General features: G+C 38.6%; 1 protein-coding gene across 3 annotated transcripts in view; it reads right to left on the bottom strand.

Annotated features, from left to right (window-relative positions):
- The window catches only part of LOC137259314 (uncharacterized), a 52,266-nt gene that overhangs the window by 6,882 nt on the left and 21,970 nt on the right, over positions 1–23,414 (bottom strand). For all 3 annotated transcript variants that reach the window (XM_067796993.1, XM_067796992.1, XM_067796994.1), the window contains exons 2-16: positions 18,655–18,836; positions 16,828–16,963; positions 15,105–15,265; positions 12,265–12,418; positions 11,667–11,764; positions 10,784–10,906; positions 10,280–10,391; positions 8,237–8,397; positions 7,658–7,738; positions 6,677–6,853; positions 6,287–6,416; positions 4,703–4,812; positions 3,568–3,640; positions 2,626–2,738; positions 1,327–1,405 (exon numbers count right to left, since the gene is read on the bottom strand). In XM_067796993.1, coding sequence (XP_067653094.1) covers positions 1,327–1,405; positions 2,626–2,738; positions 3,568–3,640; positions 4,703–4,812; positions 6,287–6,416; positions 6,677–6,853; positions 7,658–7,738; positions 8,237–8,397; positions 10,280–10,391; positions 10,784–10,906; positions 11,667–11,764; positions 12,265–12,418; positions 15,105–15,265; positions 16,828–16,963; positions 18,655–18,825 — 1,879 coding nt within the window. In that variant the 5' untranslated portion in view covers positions 18,826–18,836. The remainder of the gene's footprint in view (positions 1–1,326; positions 1,406–2,625; positions 2,739–3,567; positions 3,641–4,702; positions 4,813–6,286; positions 6,417–6,676; positions 6,854–7,657; positions 7,739–8,236; positions 8,398–10,279; positions 10,392–10,783; positions 10,907–11,666; positions 11,765–12,264; positions 12,419–15,104; positions 15,266–16,827; positions 16,964–18,654; positions 18,837–23,414) is intronic.

Raw genomic sequence — 23,414 nt, 5'->3', positions numbered from 1 at the left:
GGTGAGAGGATGTGTGTATGAGAGCATGTGTGTCACAATGTGCATGTATGAGAGTGAGTGAGTGTCATAGAGTGCATGCGTGTGTGTGCGTGCATGCGTTTCACTTTATGCTGAGGAAGTTTGTGGCATTGATTAATAAATAGTTGGTTATACATGCTTTGTGCCCATAACAGTGTTCGTGTAAACGCAGTAACCTCAGTTTTTCACGCAATAAATACACAGACAATTTTTTGTGTGCATGTTTTGCACACCTAGATTCTATTTTCATTAAGTACCTTAAAACAGCCACACATAAAAACCAATAAATTTTGAAATGATTCAGGATTGCAATTAACATTTCACATGTAAAAGATTTGGACTGCATATCTCTAATTTCATTTCTGCACACACTTGTACAAAACCTACCGCGAACACTGCCACAGCAAAGTCAAACAAAGTCAGTTTGTGTGGGCGTGTGGTTATTGTCGGGTGTTTTCGGGTAGTGCTAGGTTGGGGGGAAATTCGACATACAGGTCCTATTCTATTCTTCTAAACCTCCAGAGATGTCAAATATTGTCTAGCCAGATTCTCCTTTTACCGAGTAATTCTCTACAGGCAGTTTTGAAGACATTCTCAAAGAAATCCGAAGGATTTTCCACAGAACTGCCCACAGCCTGGGCATTTTCTGAGGAATAACCCTTGACTTCAAACTATTTTAGTTGTTCTGAAGATTGATAAAACTTTGTCTCTCTGTTACTGAATGCAACCGTAAAATATTGTATTAATGAAAACTTCATATCTCGATGTCTTGTTTCAAAATCTGCAACCCTTCGCTTACTAGCTTTTATCCACTCGGATATCTGTTCACTAAGATTATGCTATGAGATTGTCTGTCAGCATGAACCATATGTTCCACACAAGACGGGTACAGCAGGCAGCGCACATGCAGAACACGTGTATTGCACAAGCAAGTCAAGGTATCACCTGCCAGTTGCATCAGTTCAAATAAATACCAACTATTGAAATTATATCTAAAGTATGTCTTTGCTTGGTTCATTGGTTGGATCAAAACCTCCTCTTTGGTTCTGTTTGAAAACGTAAGCCTGTAACCTCGGGAAATCAGGTTTAGCACTCCCCAATTTCTTTCTGCCAAGGGCTTACCTTTTGAAACAAAATAAAGGAGAAGGTTTTGATCCTTCACATATAAATTACAAATAACATACGAACACGAGACATCTTGAATCATTTTTGAAATACATTGCAGCATGAAAGGATGAACTCAGATTTCTTGAAGACAATTTTTATAAAAATTCTTGAACACAAATTTGATTATTTCTTTGACTGTACCTGCACTGTAGGAGACGCTGCTGGTCTTAACAGGCGAAGACGTGGCCAGTTTCATGGAATATGGGTGTACAACAAATATCTGCAATGACAGTAACAGCTTTTTGAGTCAACATCTTCACAGTCAGATACCTAAATCTTTTAATATGTCTAGTTAGTATATTCATGATACTAAGGAGTCAATTTTTAATGCATGAAACTCTGTTCACTAAGATAATGCTATTGATTTAGTATTGGTTTGTACTTGATTCTTATTCTCAGCTCCCTGGGGAATATACAACCCGAGCAGCCTGTGGGGCTCTAGAATGTAGAAGGTCTACAGTCACATTACCTTAATCTCATCTTACCGAGTACCCATTCAATGATGTCTGAACCACAATATACTTTGTAAAACATCACCATAAAGTTACACAACAGGTGTTTCTAGGACATGGCTGAAGTCCTAGAAAATCCTCACTCCTAGCAGATCCATTAACAGGGTTCAATTCTTTTTCTAAAAGCCGCTTGCCTTAGGCAAGTGACTTTAAGAAAGTAACTTGTCCTGACCAATTATCCCCTTGTCCTGATTTTTATGACATAATCATGATAATGCAATTATGAAAGAATAAATCAACATGGTATTTGATGTTAATGTTCAGTGGACTGAGAAGTGATAATAGCAAAGAACTCTACATTATCATCATTGTGAAATTTAATAGTTACATTTTGAGCAGATATGAAAAGAAATCCAAGTTTATGTACAGTTTGAAATGTAAGCAGAAATTATCTAGTAGCCCACGGACAAGTATGATAACATATTTTGATTGTCTGACCTGTCTGGTATTTTGAACCCCTGATAAGTTTGGATTCACCATAGTTTGGATTTGTTTGTTGTTAACACCACATTCAGCAATATTCCAGCTATATGGTGGCACGTCTGTAAATAACAGTCTCGACCAGACAATCCAGTGATCAAGAGCATGAACATTGATCTTCGCAGTTGGGAAGCAATGATGTGTGTCAACCAAGTCAGCGAGCCTGACCACTCGATCCCGTTAGTCGCCTCTTACCACAAGCACAGTTGCCTTTTATGGCAAGCATGGGTTGCTGAAGGCCTATTCTACCCCGGGTAGACCTTCACGGATTGATCTGGGTTATTGGGATACTTTGAAACCAAGTCAGCAAGTCTGACCATCTGATCCTGTCAGTCACCTCGTACAACAAGCATAGGTTGCTGAGGGCCAATTCTAATCTGGATTTTCACAGGTGCAACCACGGGCTGTTGGTTCTGTCTAACCTGGAATCTGTACAACATGTACTGACCTTCGGGTGTATGGGGTAGTTGACGCCAAAGACGATGCCGTGAGAGGATGACTTCATGATATGTTGGTAGGCCCTTTCCAGTGAAATCTCACTTGGTGGATTACTCACACTTCCTGGTCCGTGGAAACACAAACATACGGTACAACAAACAAGCATAAAAAAACATGAAGCACAAACATGTTTTACTGATGCTGGAAAGGTCGTTGTTGGCACTGGTACGAGAGAAACATACCCTAAGCAAGTCAAAATACAGAAATGAATACTAAACAGCAGACAAGTCAATATTCTGCAATCCAAAACTGATGTTCTTTAAATTCAACTGATTGCATTTGGTCTTGTGCATCCTGAAATACTTGTTACTGTGTATGGTTGCTTCTTATCCAACATCACCAAATGCATCTGATACAACTAACTGTATGACAGTTCTGATCCAGAAAATGACACAGTGAGTAATGAACTCATTCTCAGGTATGTTTGTGTTTTCAGATTTTGACTAAGATATGTCAATGTGTACAGAAACGTTGTTCTGTTGTATCTGTGCCAACGACCCCTGCAGCAGCATGGCAAGGACTGACTGGAGTATCATACCAGCAACATTGTTCTACTTCAATGATATATTTTGGTAATTACTGACATGCCATACACAAACACGTATCAAAACAATCTTTTCCAAAACATCTGACCAACACCTGTTACAAACAAATATGACAAAGAGTACTAGCATTCGATGGACAAAAAAATATTAGAAACACCCAACAGTTATCAAAAGTATGAGACAAACATTTTTAATTATCATTTGACACACAAATGTCAAGTATTACAGATGCTTTGCACACACTTAAATATCAGCTCTGTAAACTAAAGCACCTCAGACGACTGTGCCACTTTGTTTTAGGGTTACATAAACAGTTTTAAGACTTGACGCATGTATATTAACTGTACCCTTGATTGGGGCCTTGTCCAGCAGCGTGAATGACACAATTATGTGGTCCTTAATGTTGTCATCTTGTCTTGCCTGCAACACACAGTTACCTCCCTTTAATGTTCGTACCATGTTCAAGGTCTGTGCTGTCTTGGGCACGGATGGTTGCTGGTTGTTTAATACTAACAATATGGCTATATGGTATCAGTTTGTAAACATTTGAGTGAGTTTAGTTTTACACCACACTCAACAACATTCCAGCTATATGACGATGGTCTGTAAATAATCGAGTCTGGACCAGACAATCCAGTGATCAACAGCATGAGCATCAATCTGTGCAATTGGGAACTGATGACCTGACCACCCAATCCCATTAGTAGCATCTTATATCAAGTATGGGTTACTGCAGTCAAATTCAACTTAATCTAAGTATTTTTTGCTACACTCCTCTACTGAGTCTAACAAAACCTAGTAGGAGGTCGAGTCAGATAATCTTTGAGATTGATCATTCAGAGCACAGCTGACAAAGTCGTGAAAGTGGAAAGCCCGGTGTTTTACGAGGATTTTCGTTTGTTGAAGGATCAGTGTCAGTGACTGTGGAATTTTGTAAGTCCTGCTAAACTCTAAAAGTAGCCAATGTCTGATTGGTTAAATCTGTTCGATCGTCTCACGTTTGATTGGATGTCCATATGGTCACTCAAAGCTCTCCCGATTTAAACTCCTACTAGGGTTTTTTAGACCAGTGTAGGAGTGTACCGAAAAGTACTGAGACTAAGTTTACTTAGACTGTTACTGAAGACCAGTTCTAACCTGGACCAGGATCTTCATGGATCTTCCACAATTTCAGTGTGGGATCAAAAGATGCCCTCTTATGAGATCTTGAACAACGGAATCACTTTGAGCATCAACGTTAATCACAAACCGATCTGGATTAGAACTTGTCTTCAGCAAACAAAGCTTGTCGTGACTAATGGGATCGATCGGTCTGGCTCACTGATGCATTTGAGATAATACATCGTATCCCAGTAGCGTAGATCAATGCTTGAAGTTGATCACAAGATCGTCTGGTTCAAACTCGATTATTCATCGACTGTCACAACATAGAGTGCAGTGATAAACAAGAAACCATGAGAATTGACTGCGACATTATTTTACCTTGATGTCTGCAATTCTGATAGCAGAGACATTTGCACTGTTAGCCAATGAATTCCTGAGAAGGGGGAAGAAAATGGTCTTGTGTCCGTAAACATCCTCGTGGTAGTTCCCTGACAACAGACATTCCACAGAATATATCCTTGTAATAGTTCCCTGACAACAGACATTCCATAGAATATATCCTTGCAGTAGTTCCCTGACAACAGACATTCTTCAGAACATATCCTTGTGGTAGTTCCCTTACAACAGACATTCAACATATCATTGTGGTAGTTCCCTGACAACAGACATTCCAGAGAGTATATCCTTGTAGTCGTTCCCTTACAACAGACATTCAACAGAACATATCCTTGTGGTAGTTCCCTGACAACAGACATTCCATAGAATATATCCTTGTAGTAGTTCCCTGACAACAGACATCCAACAGAATATATCCTTGTGGTAGTTCCCTGACAACAGACATCCAACAGAACATATCCTTGGGGTAGTTCCCTTACAGACATACAACAGACACACAACAGAATATATCTTAGAAGTATTTCCCTAAAAAACATTCCACAGAATATATTCTCATAGTAGTTCCCTTACAACAGACATTCAATAGAGTACATTCCAACAGAACATATCCTTGTGGTAGTTCCCTGACAACAGACATCCAACAGAATATATCCTTGTGGTAGTTCCCAGACAACAGACCTCAACAGAACATATCCCCATAATTGTTCCCTTACAACAGACACACAACAGAATATATCTTCGAAGTATTTCGCTTAAAACATTCAACAGAATATATCCTCATAGTAGCTCCTTGAAAACAGACATTCAACAGAATACATCCTCGCAGTAGTTCCCTTACAACTAGACATTCAACAGAATATATCCTCCAAGTAGTTACCTGACAACAGACATTCACTAGAAGATATCTTTCCCCGAAAAAACTTCACCCCGATGACAAGCAAAGGCTATTCTTAATCTCTTGGCTTAAAAGTTAATGGTGAACAGATCTATGAATTTGGACATTGATGAAATCTGGACCACTGATGATATAACTGTGCTAAACTGCAGCTTGAATTTTAACCGTTCACTCAACATACTGAAGACCTGAGTTGAAGTTGAAGTTCCCAACACGATATCTTGCATCATGGGTACTCACACAGAACCAGGCAGGGAAACAAAATGTACCATGATTGTGCGATACAGCCTGAGACTCATCCTTGAAATCTATGGCACGGACTGATGATTTCATTCTTGTTCAAAATAATGACAATGAACTGTAGACATGCGGACAAATGTTTCATCAACGAAAAACATTTTCCCCAAGGAAACAAAATGCGAAGTTTCTCTACGCTAATCTGATGTGCAAATGATCTGAATTACAAGGAAAATTCACAGTTTTACTGGGGACTGTGATACCCATTTTGTGGTTTGGGCATCTGTGCATGGACATGCATAATTCAAGGGCTAAGCATTCTAAGTACACAAAGTTATTTTCCTTCCTACTGCATACAATGAAATCACAAAATCAAGCTAACACAATTATTTGGGACTTAAGGACTGTGATCCACCACCAGTGAGTTGACTTACCTGTGATTGTAAAGGTGAGATACAGGCTCCTCTTGGTCATTCCCTGGTAACATGGGCTGATGTCGAACACTTCAGGGTCAGGGTGGCCATCGTGGAAGTTGAAAATGTTCAAAAACTTCTCATGGAAGTTCTTGTGAAATAAAAATTTGAATTGGTTACTTTCATATCACACATATCTAAATTAATTGCATGTCGGGCCTGAGTTACACCAAAACTGACTGTCTGCTTTAGACAGGTACTAATAATATATAACACCATACAATATCCATGTCTGTCAAACAATTCCTGTTAATGCTCAGTTCTGAAAACTAATGGAAGATATTCATATGATATCTTTTTGCATGAAACAGTAACAGACTTGCACTTATCTTAACTGACATAAATTCTCACTCTTTGAGTTCCTGTCCTATTTCCTGACCCTTGACCTTGTGCTGGCTGTGGTTGACTTCCACGTGGTTGTGGTTGACCCTGACCTGAGGTTTTCATAAGATTAAAGGCTGTGATGTTTCTGAAGTACATGCCCACTATGAGAGAGGTGGGTGTAGGTTTTCCATAGACAGGAGCTTGCTGCAAGGGCAAGAAATACCACTGCCTTGAGCAAGCAATAGTTGCATGGATATGTGTGAAAAATACATATCCTATAATGATAATTAAAAAAAGGGTCGCATAAAGAAAACATAAATAGGTACAATATACAGAAAAGAATGCATCTAAACCGTTGTTTCATAGGATGACACAAGACAACAATGTACAGTACATACATGGGTGCTCGATGAATATACACAATGTTTACAGTATTGGTTGAAGGGGAGAAGAAGGATGACAGTGTTGAAGCAGTGTATGAAATAAGTCAAACACCCTTCCAGACATCAGGGCTGGTATTTATGGATTTATCCAGACCAGGGCCCCGTTTCACAAAACTCTCGTAAGCCTAAGGTCTCGTAACGTTCTCGTAACATTCCTACTTCCTATGTTGCAGTATAGCAGGTACGAATGCTACGAGAAAAGTTACGAGACCTTAGGCTTACGAGAGTTTTGTGAAAGGGGCCCCTGGTACCAACATATGGTAAATTTACACAGATAAATGGTACATCAAAACTTTTTAGCAGGCCAAATGGGCTGACTAGATGTAAATGTAGACTGTTTGTCAGAAATCTAGCCCATCTCACGTGTCGAAAGGGTGTTATTTCATATTATAAGTTGTTCAGTGGTCACCAGGGGGACATGGGTGGATATACCGTAGATGTTCGTATATGTTCCCGGAGCCCAAATAGCTGCCTCCGTGGTAGTGGTAGTGGTAGTGGTGGTGGTGGTGGTACTGGTAGTGGTAGTGGTAGTGGTAGCAGCAGCAGCAGCAGCATAACTAGTTACCTTCATGAAGTAAACCTCTTGCACCATGTTGTTCTTGGTGACATTGGCCCAAACATTCACTGGAATCCCACGCAACATTCGCTGAAACAAGGGAGGTAATTACGTGAGCAAGTTCAAATTTGATGCTGAATCAGCATTATTTCAGCCATGAGGTAGTTATGAATAAACCCACACAGTACACAAGTGAGAGACTTGATACTTCACGCCTCTTAGCAGTTTAATATGTTTATTCTATGAAGTGACTTGGGGTGGTCTGATGTTTTGCTTTCGTAAAGATTTGTTTGTTGCTTAATGTTGCAGATAAATAATAATTAAGCCTGAACCAGACAATCAAGTGATCAACAGCATGAGCATCAGTCTACACAGATGGGATGTAACGACATGGGTGAGTGAGCCTAACCATCTGAAGCCTCAAGTTGCCTCTTTTGACAAGCATAGATATTGCTGAAGACCAATTATAACCCGGATCATCACAACCCAGTGATCAACAGCATGAGCATTAATCTATGCAATTGGGATATGATAGATGTAGATGCAAAACAATTAAGGAACACATCAATTTCAGAACTGACAGCTTACCACCCCTTGGTAGACAAAAGACTTGTCCTTGAGCTTCAACAGTTCCTGGGCATGCATCATTGTAACATTGTGTGGATCCCCAACCACTGTCCTCCATATCTTCTCTGGCATTTTCTGGATTGTACAGTTGCCCTCCATTCGGTCAATCACGTACTCCAAACCTAGAGTGAGTGAGTGAGTGAGTGAGTGAGTGAGTGAGTGAGTGAGTGAGTGAGTGGAATCAATTTTTATTGAAATACAGGCATTTTTCATGTAATCACCCATTTTAAGGGTTTTCCCCAGTAATTTTCTAATGTTCAAATCCACTATCAATTATCGGAGGACTTGTAGCTTACAATTATCGATTTTAATTGAAATATAAACATTTTTATTGTAATCACCATTTTTAAAAGTCACATGCAAAACACAACTTTCCAGATTCTGATACCTTTTGGTGTGCACTTACTGAAACAAAGCCAGCGAAATCGGACTTCAAACGATTCACTAAATTTCCCGCAGCACTGGTTGAAAGAGTGGTTTCAACAGCTGTGCTGCGCTGCGCCCATAACGCATGCGCAGTGATTAGGTTCGCTGAGCTTGAAACACTATGCATGCCCGGAGTATGAGGTCGTGAGCAGTAGTCTAATCTTGGTTGTGTACACAAAAGAGTAAATACTCTACTCGTTACATGAAAAAAACTTGTTGATTGATGCCTCTGTCACAAAGAAAGCTCAATGTCTGGTTTATTGACACCTATATGTATGCCTGCCTGTTTGCTAAAGACAATATGCAATACACAGCTTCAGTCATTGACCACATGCAATTTAAACTTAACACTTATCAGGCTATACGCCATAAGCAAGATAAACTGACTTATGACTCATGCACCAGAGTCAGTTTCAAGTACTGCTTTGTACTTGGACGAATGATAGTTTCCAGCAACGCAGTTGTTCACCATCTCTACTGAGATGATTTTTTGATTGGATCGAATGCAAATTCAGAGAACATGTATATACAAAACCCAACATCTCTATATACATTCTTCATGGATAAACAACTTCTTCTAGTGTATATGACAACGGTATATGAATCCATACTTAAACGACGCATTAAGTACAAAAAAAAAGAAGTTGTTATCAATAAAGAATCTTACTTTCTAGTGACTCGCCACACTTCTAAAATGCCCATCAAACAGGTCAACTTTCTGAACACACAATGGGCCCTCCGGGTATCATCAAATGAACCAGCCAATTGGAAGCTGTCGTCACACTTGCGTGCACACCCACCCGCTATCACTGGGTACCGTCTCCTGAGGGCTTCGTTTCGAGGGAAGTGAGCCCAAGTACAAAATACTACACTTTTGAATCGTGATTGTACACTTATAATTTGTTTATTTTGACAAGCAGCAATGTATATTATATATCATGATTAAGTGATAATTGTGTTTTAATTAGCTTTGATTTTTTGGTTGCATGAGACCTTTAGGATTTTCCCCCAGTTTTTATCCAATTAATGTTCAAATCCACTATTGATTATCAGAGGACTTGTGGTGAATGACTAACGATTATAATCAAAATATAATTACCAATTTCAAGAATTATCCCCTTTTTTTTCTAATTAATGTTATTTTTTGCAATGAAATGCACACATGCAAGAAAGACATGGGATTTGTAATCAAATAAAAGTGTTTAAAATTTTACAATGCACATAGCTTTATACTGCTGAACAGAGGTTTGGTCAAGGAATATTTGTCAAACAACAAAATTCTGATTAATCACAATATGTAATCTCTTTAATTCTTTCAATTGATTTTCGATTATTTGCGTTTATCGGACACCACAATGTAACACTAAACTCAACAATATTTCAAGTGTATAACAGCATGACAGGGTCTTCGGTTCAACATTACATTATACAGATTTCACCAATTAAAGCATGTCAAACAGACTGTTTCAGTGTTTCAGTTTTACAGTTCTAAAATGACATATCAACTCTGCGTAAATGCACATGTACTTAGACATTCGCTGAATATCTTGTATTTTGTGAATTCTTGTACGATCGTACCTGTTTTATAGTCCTCAATCTTGGTGATCAGGCCAGCTCCATACTGGTGCCTCTCATCCTTTCCATAAAACCTGTCAAACCTCAGCATCTTGAAATTGTAGTCAAAATATGCCTGGAACAAAGCGTACACATTAGATCAAAGTGTAGATAAAAAAACACATTAGATCAAAGTGTAGATAAAAAAACACATTAGATCAAAGTGTAGATAAAAAAACACATTAGATCAAAGTGTACACATTAGATCAAAGTGTACACACTGGGTCAAAGTACATCTGAGAAAGTGTGGACAATTGACAATATCACATATTGGATTAAAGTACATCTTAAAGTGTACACATTAGATCAAAGTACACACATTAGATCAAAGTACACACATTGAATCAAAGTACACACATTAGATCAAAGTACACACATTAGATCAAAGTACACACATATGATCAAATTACATCGGAATAAAGTGTACATATTTGCACCGAAGTATTTTCCACGTGTTTTGTTGTGTACCTTCATATTCTGTGGTGGTGTCTCGTTCCCTGAATCAATCTCCATGTTAAGTGTGAACTGGTCGACAAGTTTCGGCAAAGGGACAGAACTCTTACGTCCAATGCATACCACTCCTCGAGGTGTCTGAAGATTTGAGAACCATAAAGCAGACAATATCACTACTACAACCAAAACTATGTCTGGCCTCACCATTAAATTACAAAATTTGTCACAATCACAGAAATTTTCCCTTTGTTTAACACAATACTTGTCAATGTTCCAGCTATATAATAGCAACCTACAAATACAATTGGCTACCACTTGTCTATCTGCATCTGAATAAAACATGTCAGACAGCAAACGTTACTACCCTTGTATAATCCTGCACCAGATTTAGTGTCATAAAAACAATGCATTTTATCTTTATCAGGGATAGTGGTCAAAGCATCCACTCCTCATGCTGAATGCCTGGGTTCGAGTCCCCACAAAGAATTGTGTGTGAAGCACTTCTGGTGTCCCATGCTGTGATGTTACTTGAATGGTGCCAAAGGTAGAGCACAACAAAACTCACTCGCTCACTCATTCTTCTTTGTCATCAAACAAAACCTTTTGTGTTATGGACTTTTGGTTGGTTACTTGAAAAAAATCAAATCTAACAAATTGAATAGAAGTAAAATTCTCAAAGCTATTGCATCCTTAAGACAGTCGTAACTCTTGAACAAGATAATTTTATTCATCTTCAAACTTGATTTAAATTAAGGTTATTCCTTTTACTCATATACCAAATTATGTAAAATCTCTGGGCTATCTAATATCATCAGAGGAATCTCTTATGGAAAATTCGAGTTTTGTTTTGTTCTTTAAAAAAGATTGTGAATCATTAAATTATAATGCAAGGCCTTACCTCAAATACGCTCATGTCCTTGATTGGCCCTGGCTTGAAGTCAGAGAACTCGTATACATGGGAGAAGTTGTGAATGCCTGATGTCGCCACGTTGTCCGCTGGAACATATGAATAAAACTTTTACTTCCACAACAATAACCTACTTTCTTAGTGAATAGCGACGGTCAGATAGCCTAGAGTTTGTAGCATTCGCTGGTCATGCAGTAGACCCAGGTTCGATTCCCCATATGGGTACAATGTGTGAAGCCCATTTCTGGTGTCCTTGGCAGACAAGCATGTGGTACTAGAAGCCTGTTCTGTCAGGATCTCTCGCCACCAAGACCAACTCTGTCAAACAAGGTGATGCCAAGGAATATCTACAGGAACTCTTCACTAGTCTGTCTCGACAGTCCCTCAATCATATTGTTTTCTCTTCATGTAATGCACAAGATGTATATGAAGCAAGTCTAGATAAACCTCATGTTCAGGCTCCAAATCTCCCATCTGTTTCGAGCTCCTTTCAAGTAAAACAGAGGCTCTTGTTCCGTCAATTTATATTTTCAGAAACTGTCTAACTTTTCCCGATTCCCTGAACTCTCCAAGAGGTGTAATTACCTACCCTGTCCATTGATGGTAAATCGGATGGGGATGGTCTCATTGCCACTGGCACTTTTATACCCAGGTCTGCTGAAGTAGTAGTCAAGTTTGAAGGTGGAGTGAAGCTCGGGCGATACTTGACAGGAAGTCCAGTGGTTTACTGGGATACCTCGAATCTGACAACGAAAACACAAATACAGTAGAACACCCTTGTGACGAACTCTGAGTAAGTGAGTGAGTTTAGTTTCACGCCGCACTCAGCAACATTCCAGCTATATGGCGGTGGTCTGTAAATAATTGAGTATGGACCAGACAATCCAGTGATCAACAACATCAGCATCGTCGATCTGCGCAATTGGGAACCGATGACAGGTGTCAACCAAGTCAGCGAGTCTGACCACCCGATCCCGTTCGTCGCCTCTTCTGACAAGCATAGTCGCTTTTTGTGGCAAGTATGGGTTGCTGAAGGCCTATTCTACCTTCATGGGTCGGATGCAGTAGTGTATACAAACTAGGGTTAATTGAGTTGAAGGCACCATTTGTTTGTTACTTATTTAAGATTAATTAAGAAGGCATTAATTAGGAAGTCCTCACAGTTTTGACTATACAGTGTTGATAACACATTATAGTTTCAAATGAAACACTGAGAATCCAGTAACGGTTTTGTTTAATCACGTGACAAGCACGTGATTGTTGGTTTGTTTCTAAATTGCTCTTCCCAAGCTACCATATCAACTTTCTGTCATTCAAGATGGACAATGCAACATAATATGTCACATGTGTCATTGCAATCTCTGGGAGTAAAAAGGTATATACAAAAATACACATAAAATCTACTTTTTGTTTTCATTCATAGTGATATGTGATGATATGCCCTGGTGAGATGTCTCACAGTTTGGATAACTTGATATCTTTTTCTTGGTCCCATGAATATCGAGACGGTTGTGCTCTACTGTATTCCTCTTCACTAAAATGTATAAATATAGGACTTAAACTGTTTTCTCAAAAATGTTTCTTCCAGAAATAATTGGGAAACCCTGGAACTTTGTCAATGATGAAATAAGATATCGTGGATATTACACCTGGCACCATCCCCAAACCCCCTTTGACAATCTTCAACCCTATCCCCTCTGACAATCTTCACCCTTCACCCCCCACCCCCTCTATCAGTTTCCACCCTCTTGGTCCATCATTTTTATGAAACCACACCTTCTTCCTCAGGGATTTACCTACCCATATTCAAACAAAGTGTTCTGGAATGCAAATTGGGGAAAAAACTAAAGCTGTCAAACAAATAATTATTTAATATTGACAAAGCAATGGATAGTTTCTTCTATTTTGTGGGTGCAACCTTTAGGTTTCCTGCTAGATGATCACACAAAACTCTGTAGTCACAAAATAAATGAAGTTGTCATCTATAAATTTGTCGGTATTTTTCAACTCGAGACCGTGCTGTGAATGTTTAAAGAAAAAAACTCACTACAGGGGTTCAGAAATTTTTTAAAAAGTAACTTGTCCTGACTAATTTTCCACTTGCCCTGATTTTATGACACACTGTTCGATGTTAATGTTTACTGGACCATTTATCTCGAAGATTGATGAATTTCAAAGAAAGATGGCTCTAAGTTATTGTTATTGCGAAATTTAATAGTTACATTATGAGCAGATATGAAATGAAATCCAAGTTTATTTGCAGTTTAAAACCATAAGTAGAAATTATCTAGTAGTCCATCGGCAAGTAAGATACCATTATTTGATTGCCAGAAATGGAAACTGACTTGTCCCTGGCGTCGGGCGATGGGATTTTTTAACCCCTGCACTAATGTGTGATGAGTGAGTGAGTGAGTATTGTCTTACTTTGCCTTTAGTAATATACCAGCATTATCATGCAGGGGACACCAGAAACAGGCTTCACACATTGAACCCAATTTCCGGCGTGGTGGGCAAACGCTTCAACGAGGCTACCTCACCTCCCCTCAGACAGAATTCCCAAAGTGATGCAGGTTTCAGCCTTTTCCCACCTTGGAGAAACTCAGAGCCATAATCAGCAGGAACCAGAACTGAACAGCTGATCAAAGGTTTCTGTGAAAGCTAAGGGACATAACTCTAAACAGCCTTAGCCACCTGTGCCCTCACATGATAAGTGAATGTGGCAATATCAGAAATAAAAGTAACCGTACTTCAACCACTCGAGTACAAGGTTTGGGAAAGAAAACTTTGACAATGGGCTATTTTCAGGATTACTGGCCATTTTCTGAATTTAGAACGGGCCACTGCCCTTACATTCTCTTCCCACAGTGGTTACTGGTCACATCTTCCTATGTAACCTCTGTTCTAATACGACCCTTTCATGGTGCGAGTGTTCAAGACTTGTGATTGGAGGCAATCAGATTTAGTAGTGCAATCAGTGATCTTGTTTCAAAAGTGATCGTTCGCAAGATCTCGGTAATTTCTGGATGCATCGTAAAAACTACAACCTCTTCCCGAGCGCGATACGCAAATGTTTCTTCTAGACAGAACTCAGTCATGTCATATATGTTTCTCCACATTGCTTGCATTTGTCAAGTTGAATTTAGGTTGATGTAACACGTGTTCTGAATGGACAGAAAATAAAGGGAGATAAATCTGCTGCCATTTTTTGCCGCTAGGGGATGTTATGAGAACCGCGAAATATGGCCGTACTAGAACAGAGGTTCGTAGGAAGATGTGACCAGTAACCACTGTGGGAAGAGAATGCTACCCTTATAACAATAGTAAACTTCCAAATTTTAATGGGCCATTTTTCATTCCAATGTGCAAAATGACCCATGGCCCCTGCCTTTCCCAATCCTTGCAAGCAGCACCAAATTCTTTGAAACTCACCATTGTTTCACCAACATATGAAACATTGTATTTTTTCGAAAACTTGAAGACGTCCGACACAGAAGCCATGTGAATCTTCCCGTCTATTCCGTGCACTGTGAAGCCGAAGACATTGAAGTTCACGCTGACGCTGTAGATGTTTGTTGTGATGCAGGTTTCATCTTTAACACAAAACAAAGAATCACACCTGGATGTTGATAACCTGTACCATTGTGAAAACCTCGGTTATCAACAAACAAGATAACCAGGGGTTCAATTTTTTTTTTCGAAAGACACGTGCCACTTGTCCTAAGAGTTTTATGATATAATTGTGATGATGCAACTATGAAAGAATAAATCAAAATGGTCTTTGATGTTAACGTTTAGTGGACTGTTTATCGAGAAGCGATAAATAGCAAAGAAAGATAACTTTACAGTATTATCATTGTGAAATTTAAAACTACATTCTGGGCAGATATGAAATGAAATCCAAGTTTATTTCAGTTTGAAACTGTAAGCGGAAATTATCTAGTAGCCCATGGACAAGTAAGATATCATTATTTGATTGCCTGAAATGAAAACTGACTTGTCATGAGCATCCGCTGATGGGATTTTTGAACACAAGTTAACATTTTTGAATGATGTATATCTGGTTGGTTCAAACCATAAATTTTATGTCTGTGAAACGTAGAGGAAGTGTCTCAAATCAGAAAAAGTAACGCTGAGCAGGTTCGGCAGAGAGATTCCTGGAACAAATTCACATGGACTTACGACGACCTTAACCCTAACACTGAGAGCACCATCCATTAATTCTGAGGACAAGTGACGTGAAATATGTTCTTTGGAGGTGAGGTAAAATGGAGTTTAACATCATACTATTATTTCACTATTATTTTATTATTATACAATGATGTTTCTATGAGTGACTGCTCCTACTAGCCCAGACTTAAGCTGGGTTTATCGTGCTTAGCACACTGAGATACCAAGTTACCACAGTCATAATAAGCATGAATACCCTACTAAGATAGACACCAGACCGATCAGTTCTTGCTGTACCCCAGGTAGGGACCAACAAGTACTGGTACCATATTTTGACACAGTTTTTTTGAGTTTGAAAAGAAGCATAATTTATTCTGATGCTACAGAATAACATCATGTTACCCATTTTGTTCATCTGAAACAGGCGACATCAACAACATAAGATATTGCTTTTCCAGAATTGGCCAGACATTAAGTTTAAGGCTAATCATGAGTGTAGGCAGGCTATTATCATCAAAATATAATTTAGATCCCAGTTATAGTCTGTCTGCAGTGAATACATACCAACGAATTTCACTTATTTGATTTACGGGTTTTTTTCAAAGTGAAATTAAGACTGCAAAACCTCATAATTTTAGCATGCCAACTGAGCATTTAAAACTAAAAAGTTTATTCAACTTAGGATAAAAGTTGTTTAACAAATAATAGATTCAAATAATTATTATCGAGAGAGAGAGAGAGAGAGAGAGAGAGAGAGAGAGAGAGAGAGAGAGAGAGAGAGAGAGAGAGAGAGAGAGAGAGAGAGAGAGAGAGAGAGAGAGAGAGAGAGAGAGAGAGAGAGAGAGAGAGAGAGAGAGAGAGATTCATTCAAAATTCAAAATACCCACACTCCCACCACCAGAGCTAAATCTTATCTGGACCTTTGAAAGGTAATTATTAGCGATACATTTATTACATCATGTTACAATATATAACTTGTACTTACTTTCTAGAATGTCATATCGCTCCTGTGTGTTGAAGTTGTGAATACTTTTGGTGACCTGTCCGTTTCTAGTTATCGTCACTGCAACCTGCTTTGATTCCCAGTCATAACTTTCCAGGACCTCGATTGTTTGCTGTGTCTGAAGCATTTAGAATCGTGATCGAGTGAGTGTGGGTTTATGCCAGGGACACCAGACATGGGCTTCACATATTGTATCCATGTGGGGAATAAAACCCAGGCATGACAAGCCAACATGGTACCCAGGGCTCGATTTAAAAGAAGTTAACCTACTTTCTCCAGGTGCAATCTAAGATAAAAACCTACTTGCACCAGCCAAATTCCACATGCACTACTTTCATTGCCCTGCACACACTGTATCCATGTGGAGAATTGAACCCGGATCCTCAGGGTGACAGGTGAATGCTTTAACAACTTGGCTACCTCAATCTCCCAGGGGGCAAAAGAATACACAGATACATGGATACAGTATTACCCCAAGAGTGTTATTAGTGTTAATGCACTGATATAATAAATGATCTGGTCTTTGTTTCAATTAGCACTGGCTACTGATATTGATTGATTGACTATTGATAAATATCAGAGAAGTAAATTTTAAGAAATACGTAAAAAACACACTGAAAGAAATCAAGGTATTTCACATCATTAGGGGGGTGGCAATACATATATTCATCAATTACCAAAGACAAAAATGTAGATTAAAAATGGAAAATAATGTAATGAAGATATTTCACATCAATGGGAAGGTGGCAATACATTTATTTATCGATTAGCAAAAACAACAACAAAATGTAGAAGTGAATTTGGAAAAAATACAAAAAGTCCCCCAAAAATCAAGGTATTTCACATCACTTGGGGAATATACATAAGCACTGATTGCCAACAACAAAATTGTAGGACAAATAAATTTTAGCAAAAAAGTGAGAAAAAACAGTTTCAAAGAAATCAGGATATTTCGTATCCCTCGAGGGTGGCGACAAAAGCATGCTGAACACATTTTTAAAGCAACCTTTGAATACAGATTGGATGCCTGTATATCATCAGTATTTACCAATAGTTTAAGTACGTACAACATCGTCGATGACACAATTTCTGTAAAAATCGCTGTTGCTTATCAAGGCAAAGTGGGATGTACAACCATTTAGACCAGAAAATGGTGCTCCTTATGACAAAATTCCCCAGTTGGGAAAAAAACCCAACAAACAACACCCCCCACCCACCCCCCAAAAAACATTCTTATACAAATGCTTTGATTTTCTTCACATAAATCCACATACAATTAGCTTTAAAGAATGACTTATGTGATGAAGAAATTATCAGTCTTCACATACTCTTTATCGTTAATATTATCTATTATTACCTATAAGGGCGAAAATATCTGACTAATATTTTTCATATGATACCCTTGGGCAAAATATCACTTTGTCATGGTGAGATGACATCACAAAGATTGCTACGACATAACGTTTCTTCTCTGACGTTATGTTCTACGCGTAGCAGTTATGACGGCGCATAGTTTGGGGTGTATTTTCCTCAATCTGACAACTTCTGTTATAAAGAGAATATTACATTCATGCCCACATCAAACTACGTTTACGACACTCATGCCTAAATATTGGTTTTGTTGATGTTATGCCACTCCTCAAAACCACAGAATTTCTCGATACCAGAATAACATCCAAATGGGTAGTTTCCAATATTATCCTGTTGCTCATATTCACGGGAAAATAAATGACTTGCATCAAAATATTTTTGAAGCACAATGAATTAAATTTACTGAAACAGCTTCAGTTACAACTTTTATTCTCTCACCTGTACAATATTGGCCTCCACTCGCATTTCATACTGTGTTGGCAGTTGAGGCAAATCGGGACCAGTAGCAGATGGTGACTGGGTGCAGACGAAGGTAAACTCACCAGTTGCCATGGCAACAAGGGTGATCACCACCATGACTTGTAGCATATTTAATGATGACATCATCATGCCATCAGGTCCTGAAATGCAAATGTGACCGTGAGCCAGATAACAGGCAAGCTGGTTGTCATGTCAGAAAATACGGAATTGGGTTGAATGAACCCATGCTTCCTCCAAGAGAATGGGATTGAGTGGTCTGAATCGCTGACTTGGTGGACATGTTATTGTATACCAGTCGTGTACCATTTGTGTTCAAATGGCTGGTGGAGCAGCACACACTTATGAGCATCTCTGCACAGCGCCTCCTAATGAGGAAATGGATGGAGCTGCTCACCCAGCCTCAGTGTGAAGAATGAAAATAAACATGGACAAAATAAGTTAAGGATATTGGCATCTTTATGACTGATGTTTCATCAGTGTGTCAATCAATAAATAGACCATTACTAATAATTTCAAAATTTACTTATATCCCTGACTTTTTTTGTCCAGAATAAAAAAATGTTAAATGAAAGTTTCTTAATCAACTATTTTTCTGTGATTGATCATTAAGTCTCAGATTTGAGAGGTTCTAGGGCCATGGCCTTGTGCTCCCATCTCTACTTCTAGTTATTCAATCAATTCATCGTTCTACTTTGAACCCAAATGGACTGTAGCAGAGTGTAAGCATTAAACAACAAACAAAACCACAAAATACTTCATGTCAGAAGAGAGCTCAAGTGAGTGATTGAGTTTAGTTTTACACTGGATTCTGCAATATTCCAACAATATGGTGGAGGTCTGAGTCTATTCCAGATAACCCTGTGATCAACAGCATGAGCATCAAACAGTGAGCCTGAGTCACCTCTTATGACAAGCATAGTTGCCTTTTGTGGCAAGCATGGGTTGCTGAAGACCTATTCTACCCACGATCTTCACAGGTCAAGTGACTGAAGTTATAGACAACCAGTATACATAATGCTGACAGCAGTTCTAGGGTTCAGACCTGTGATCATGGAATCAAAACGTGAAATCATGGTGTCTTAAGTCAACTTGGCCATCAGAGAACTCACATGCAGTACACATTAACAAAACAGGCAACTGATGGTCGACAATGAGAGCATCATATCATGTATCCAAGTCAAATATATAACAAAACCACTCAGGGTACATCAGAAACACTTTATCACAAACACAAGTTCTAACCAAACTTTCAATTTAGCCTCTGCGATAACTATCCTGGTCTACTTACTAATGTAACACATACTAACAATAAAATATAAGGTCTATAGTCTGGTTGGCTCAAAGAGGACCAATGGTTTGTAATCTAACTCGAAAACAAATAAACATAACATACTCAGTTTAACGCTAATCATATAGTAATTCTGAACTCAAACACATTTAATCTTTAACTGATCCCATTTGTTTCCATGGCAACAAACAAAAATAGACTTGTCTACTTCACCAACTTCTAAACGTGCCACTTAAACAAACACAAAACCATTCACCAATGCATCACTTCAACACTACATATTTATTTGCAGATAAGTAAATATTTTACTGTTTGTCACAGGTGTCAGCCATTTTAATGTGTTACCATGGCGATACATAGTGGTCTATAGGGTGTGTGTGCATTTGGGCTCTTCTTTTTGAAGCGGTGTGATCCATATGTAACAAATCCTACAATTACTGTCAAATGATTTGGTACGTTTTCTAAATGTGCCACTTAAACAAGCTTTGCTATTCATAACTAATGTTATCCAGCCTCATGTAAGAATGCTGAGTTCTGATTGGTTCACGTGACTCTGATAAAATACCATACACATCCGTCACTATCTGCAAGTACAACAGTCATATTATCTTGCCATGCTTCAGTGACCATGCAAGTGAGAAAAGTGTGCATCACCAAGCCTTTAGTAATGTGTGCTGCACTGATGTCAATATATCAGCTAGTGTCAACATGGCAGCAAGGAAACGTTTTGCCACAACAAATGAAGATGAAATTGAAGCAAAAAACAAGTCGATTTTGATGTGTATTATCTTCTTTTGATTAAGTATAAACATTTGGCTAGATAAATGCATGATAAAACCCTCGATACCATGTGATAGCTTATTTTATTGTTTTATTGAGTGAGTGAGTGAGTTTAGTTTTACGCCGCACTCAGCAATATTCCAGCTATACGGCGGCAGTCTGTAAATAATCGAGTCTGGACCAGACAATCCAGTGATCAACAACATGAGCATCGACCTGCGCAATTGGGAACCGATGACATGTGTCAACCAAGTCAGCGAGCCTGAGCACCCGATCCCGTTAGTCTCCTCTTACGACAAGCTGAGTCTCCTTTTATGGGAAGCATGGGTTGCTGAAGGCCTATTCTACCCCGGGACCTTCACATGTCTGTTTTGTAGAGGTGACTTGTATTACATTGCTAACAAAGCTGGGATAACTCTGAAAGTGGAGAAAAGTCAAACTCACTCTTTCACTAGATGCAGATTTTAAAAAATCCCATCACCCAACGTCCAGGACAAGTCAGTTTTCATTTCTGGCAATCAAATAATGGTACTCACCTATTACATTTTGCAATAATAATTTAGAGCTATTGCTCTTTGAAATTGTTCACTTAGGAGATAAACATCATGTGTTGGCCAATTTCCGGGTGTTATTGAGTATTTGAAGCACGGGAGTGCATTTGGAACCGACGGCGTCAGCCGGAGGTTTCAAATGAAATATTCCCGTGCTTCAAATACTCAATAACACCCGGAAATTGGCCAACACGTGATGTTTATCGACATTGTAAACACAAAAGTAAACCAAAGGGTTTTAGTGTCTGCACTTGTTTACATCGAATACGAATACAGCAGTGAAGTGTCATCAGCTGGCCGTTTCAGCTGGTTCCCATAGTAGCATCGGGAGCTGCTCATTTGTGACGTCATTCTAACTTTACGTCACAATATGATTTGAATGACGTCACCACTGTTGATGACACAACAAAACAATTGTTTACGTGTCAATACGCGGTGAATAGTCTTTCAGTTTCCGGGAATCTAATACCATTTAATCATGTTTTTCAACCAATCAGATTACAGAACACAGTAACTTTTGGTTTACAATGTTTGATAATTAGTACAGTAAACATTAACATCAAACATTGTGTCATAAAATCAGGGCAAGTGGAAAATTTGTTAGGATAAGTTACTTTCTTGATGTCACTTTCCCTGTGGCACGTCGCTTTTGGTGAAAATTTTGAAAACCTGAGATGTGAAGCAATGGCTGAAAAGATGCAGATTGTCTTTTTCAATTATTCCAGGTCACCCTAAGACAATTAAATAGTCAATTAGTATGGATTTACACTATATCATGGCAAGGACACCAGACATAAACCTGAAGTGTGCTTCTCACTACATATGTGGTCATCTCTTGTTTTCCCAAATTAACTCCATTAGAGGTTTTTGTTTTTCAGGGTCAGGTTTCACTTTTTGCTAGAAAGACCTCTTCCCAGGTTTTACTTTTCGTTAGTAAGACCTCTTCCCAGGTTTTACTTTCTACAATCATCTTTTCCTAAGTCTATATGAGCATCAACATACAAATATATGAGGGTTTGAAATCAACTGAAGAAATATTGTTCAAGATTAAGCTCAAAGTGCAAATGGTCTCCATAGCAAGATTGGAACTGCAACTCACAGATCTGTAGGCAGACACTCTACCACAGTCATTAGGCCGACAGTAACTATTTATAGTTACTGACAATAAAATTGATTTTACATACATTTCAGTTTTTGTTATGCAGCTTCATTAAATGATCATCTAAATTGTAATTATCCATCATTGACAGTATAAACAGAAAACACTTCCCCTCTGTTTTGGTAGATAACATAAAACCATTGGGGTTAGGAGATCCCTCCCCCTCTGGTTTTACATTGTCTACCATGATTTTTGCTATACATATGACCTTCAAAATATTGTACAAATGTCCAGCATAGAACCATCGAATGCAGTATGGTAAGTGAACAATTAAAACCAAACAAGAAGACAATGGCAAAATATCCTTCATGAATATATCTACAAGTCATGATTATGCCAAATTGGTGTACGTATATATAAAAGTGGAAGGAGAGCAATGAAATGTCTGCTCCTAAAAAGACCACAACCACCATCTTCAGTCCAAGACAAACTTGTTGCCATGTAAATGCCAAAATATTTTAATCAGAATTCAAAAATTACCAAAAGGCACCAGCAGAGATATCTGTGTGATAAGTTTGGTGAAGAAATATTAAACGGTTTTAAAGTTCTACTCCCAAAAAGATAAATGCGCACGGAAGGACATATGGATGCACGGATGGATGAAGCGTATTCTAATACTCCCAACAAAACACATTGCAGGGGATAAAAGACTACCCCACTGCCACAAAATAAAGATAATTCCTTTACTGGATATTTGTTGAAGCAGAAATACATGTGAAACTCTACTCTATGCACCTGACATGCTCACCTGCAGCTGCATGAAGACAGTTCAGATTACTGGGTGAGCATAAGGCATTACCTAAATCCCAACTGCAGGAGGTATAAATCAGTGCTCATGTTCACCCAAAAACCTGTATGTTTCACGCAAATGAATCTACATTTCATGCACACTATTTACTCGCTGTGTCTTCTGGATGCCAAGCATTTTGTGCTCTGGTAA

This window comes from Haliotis asinina, chromosome 13 (genome assembly GCF_037392515.1).
Source record: "Haliotis asinina isolate JCU_RB_2024 chromosome 13, JCU_Hal_asi_v2, whole genome shotgun sequence".
In the NCBI taxonomy this organism is placed as follows: Eukaryota; Metazoa; Mollusca; class Gastropoda; order Lepetellida; family Haliotidae; genus Haliotis; species Haliotis asinina.
The sequence above is the reverse complement of the archived record's forward strand: the minus strand, read 5'-3'. Positions and strand labels throughout refer to the sequence as shown.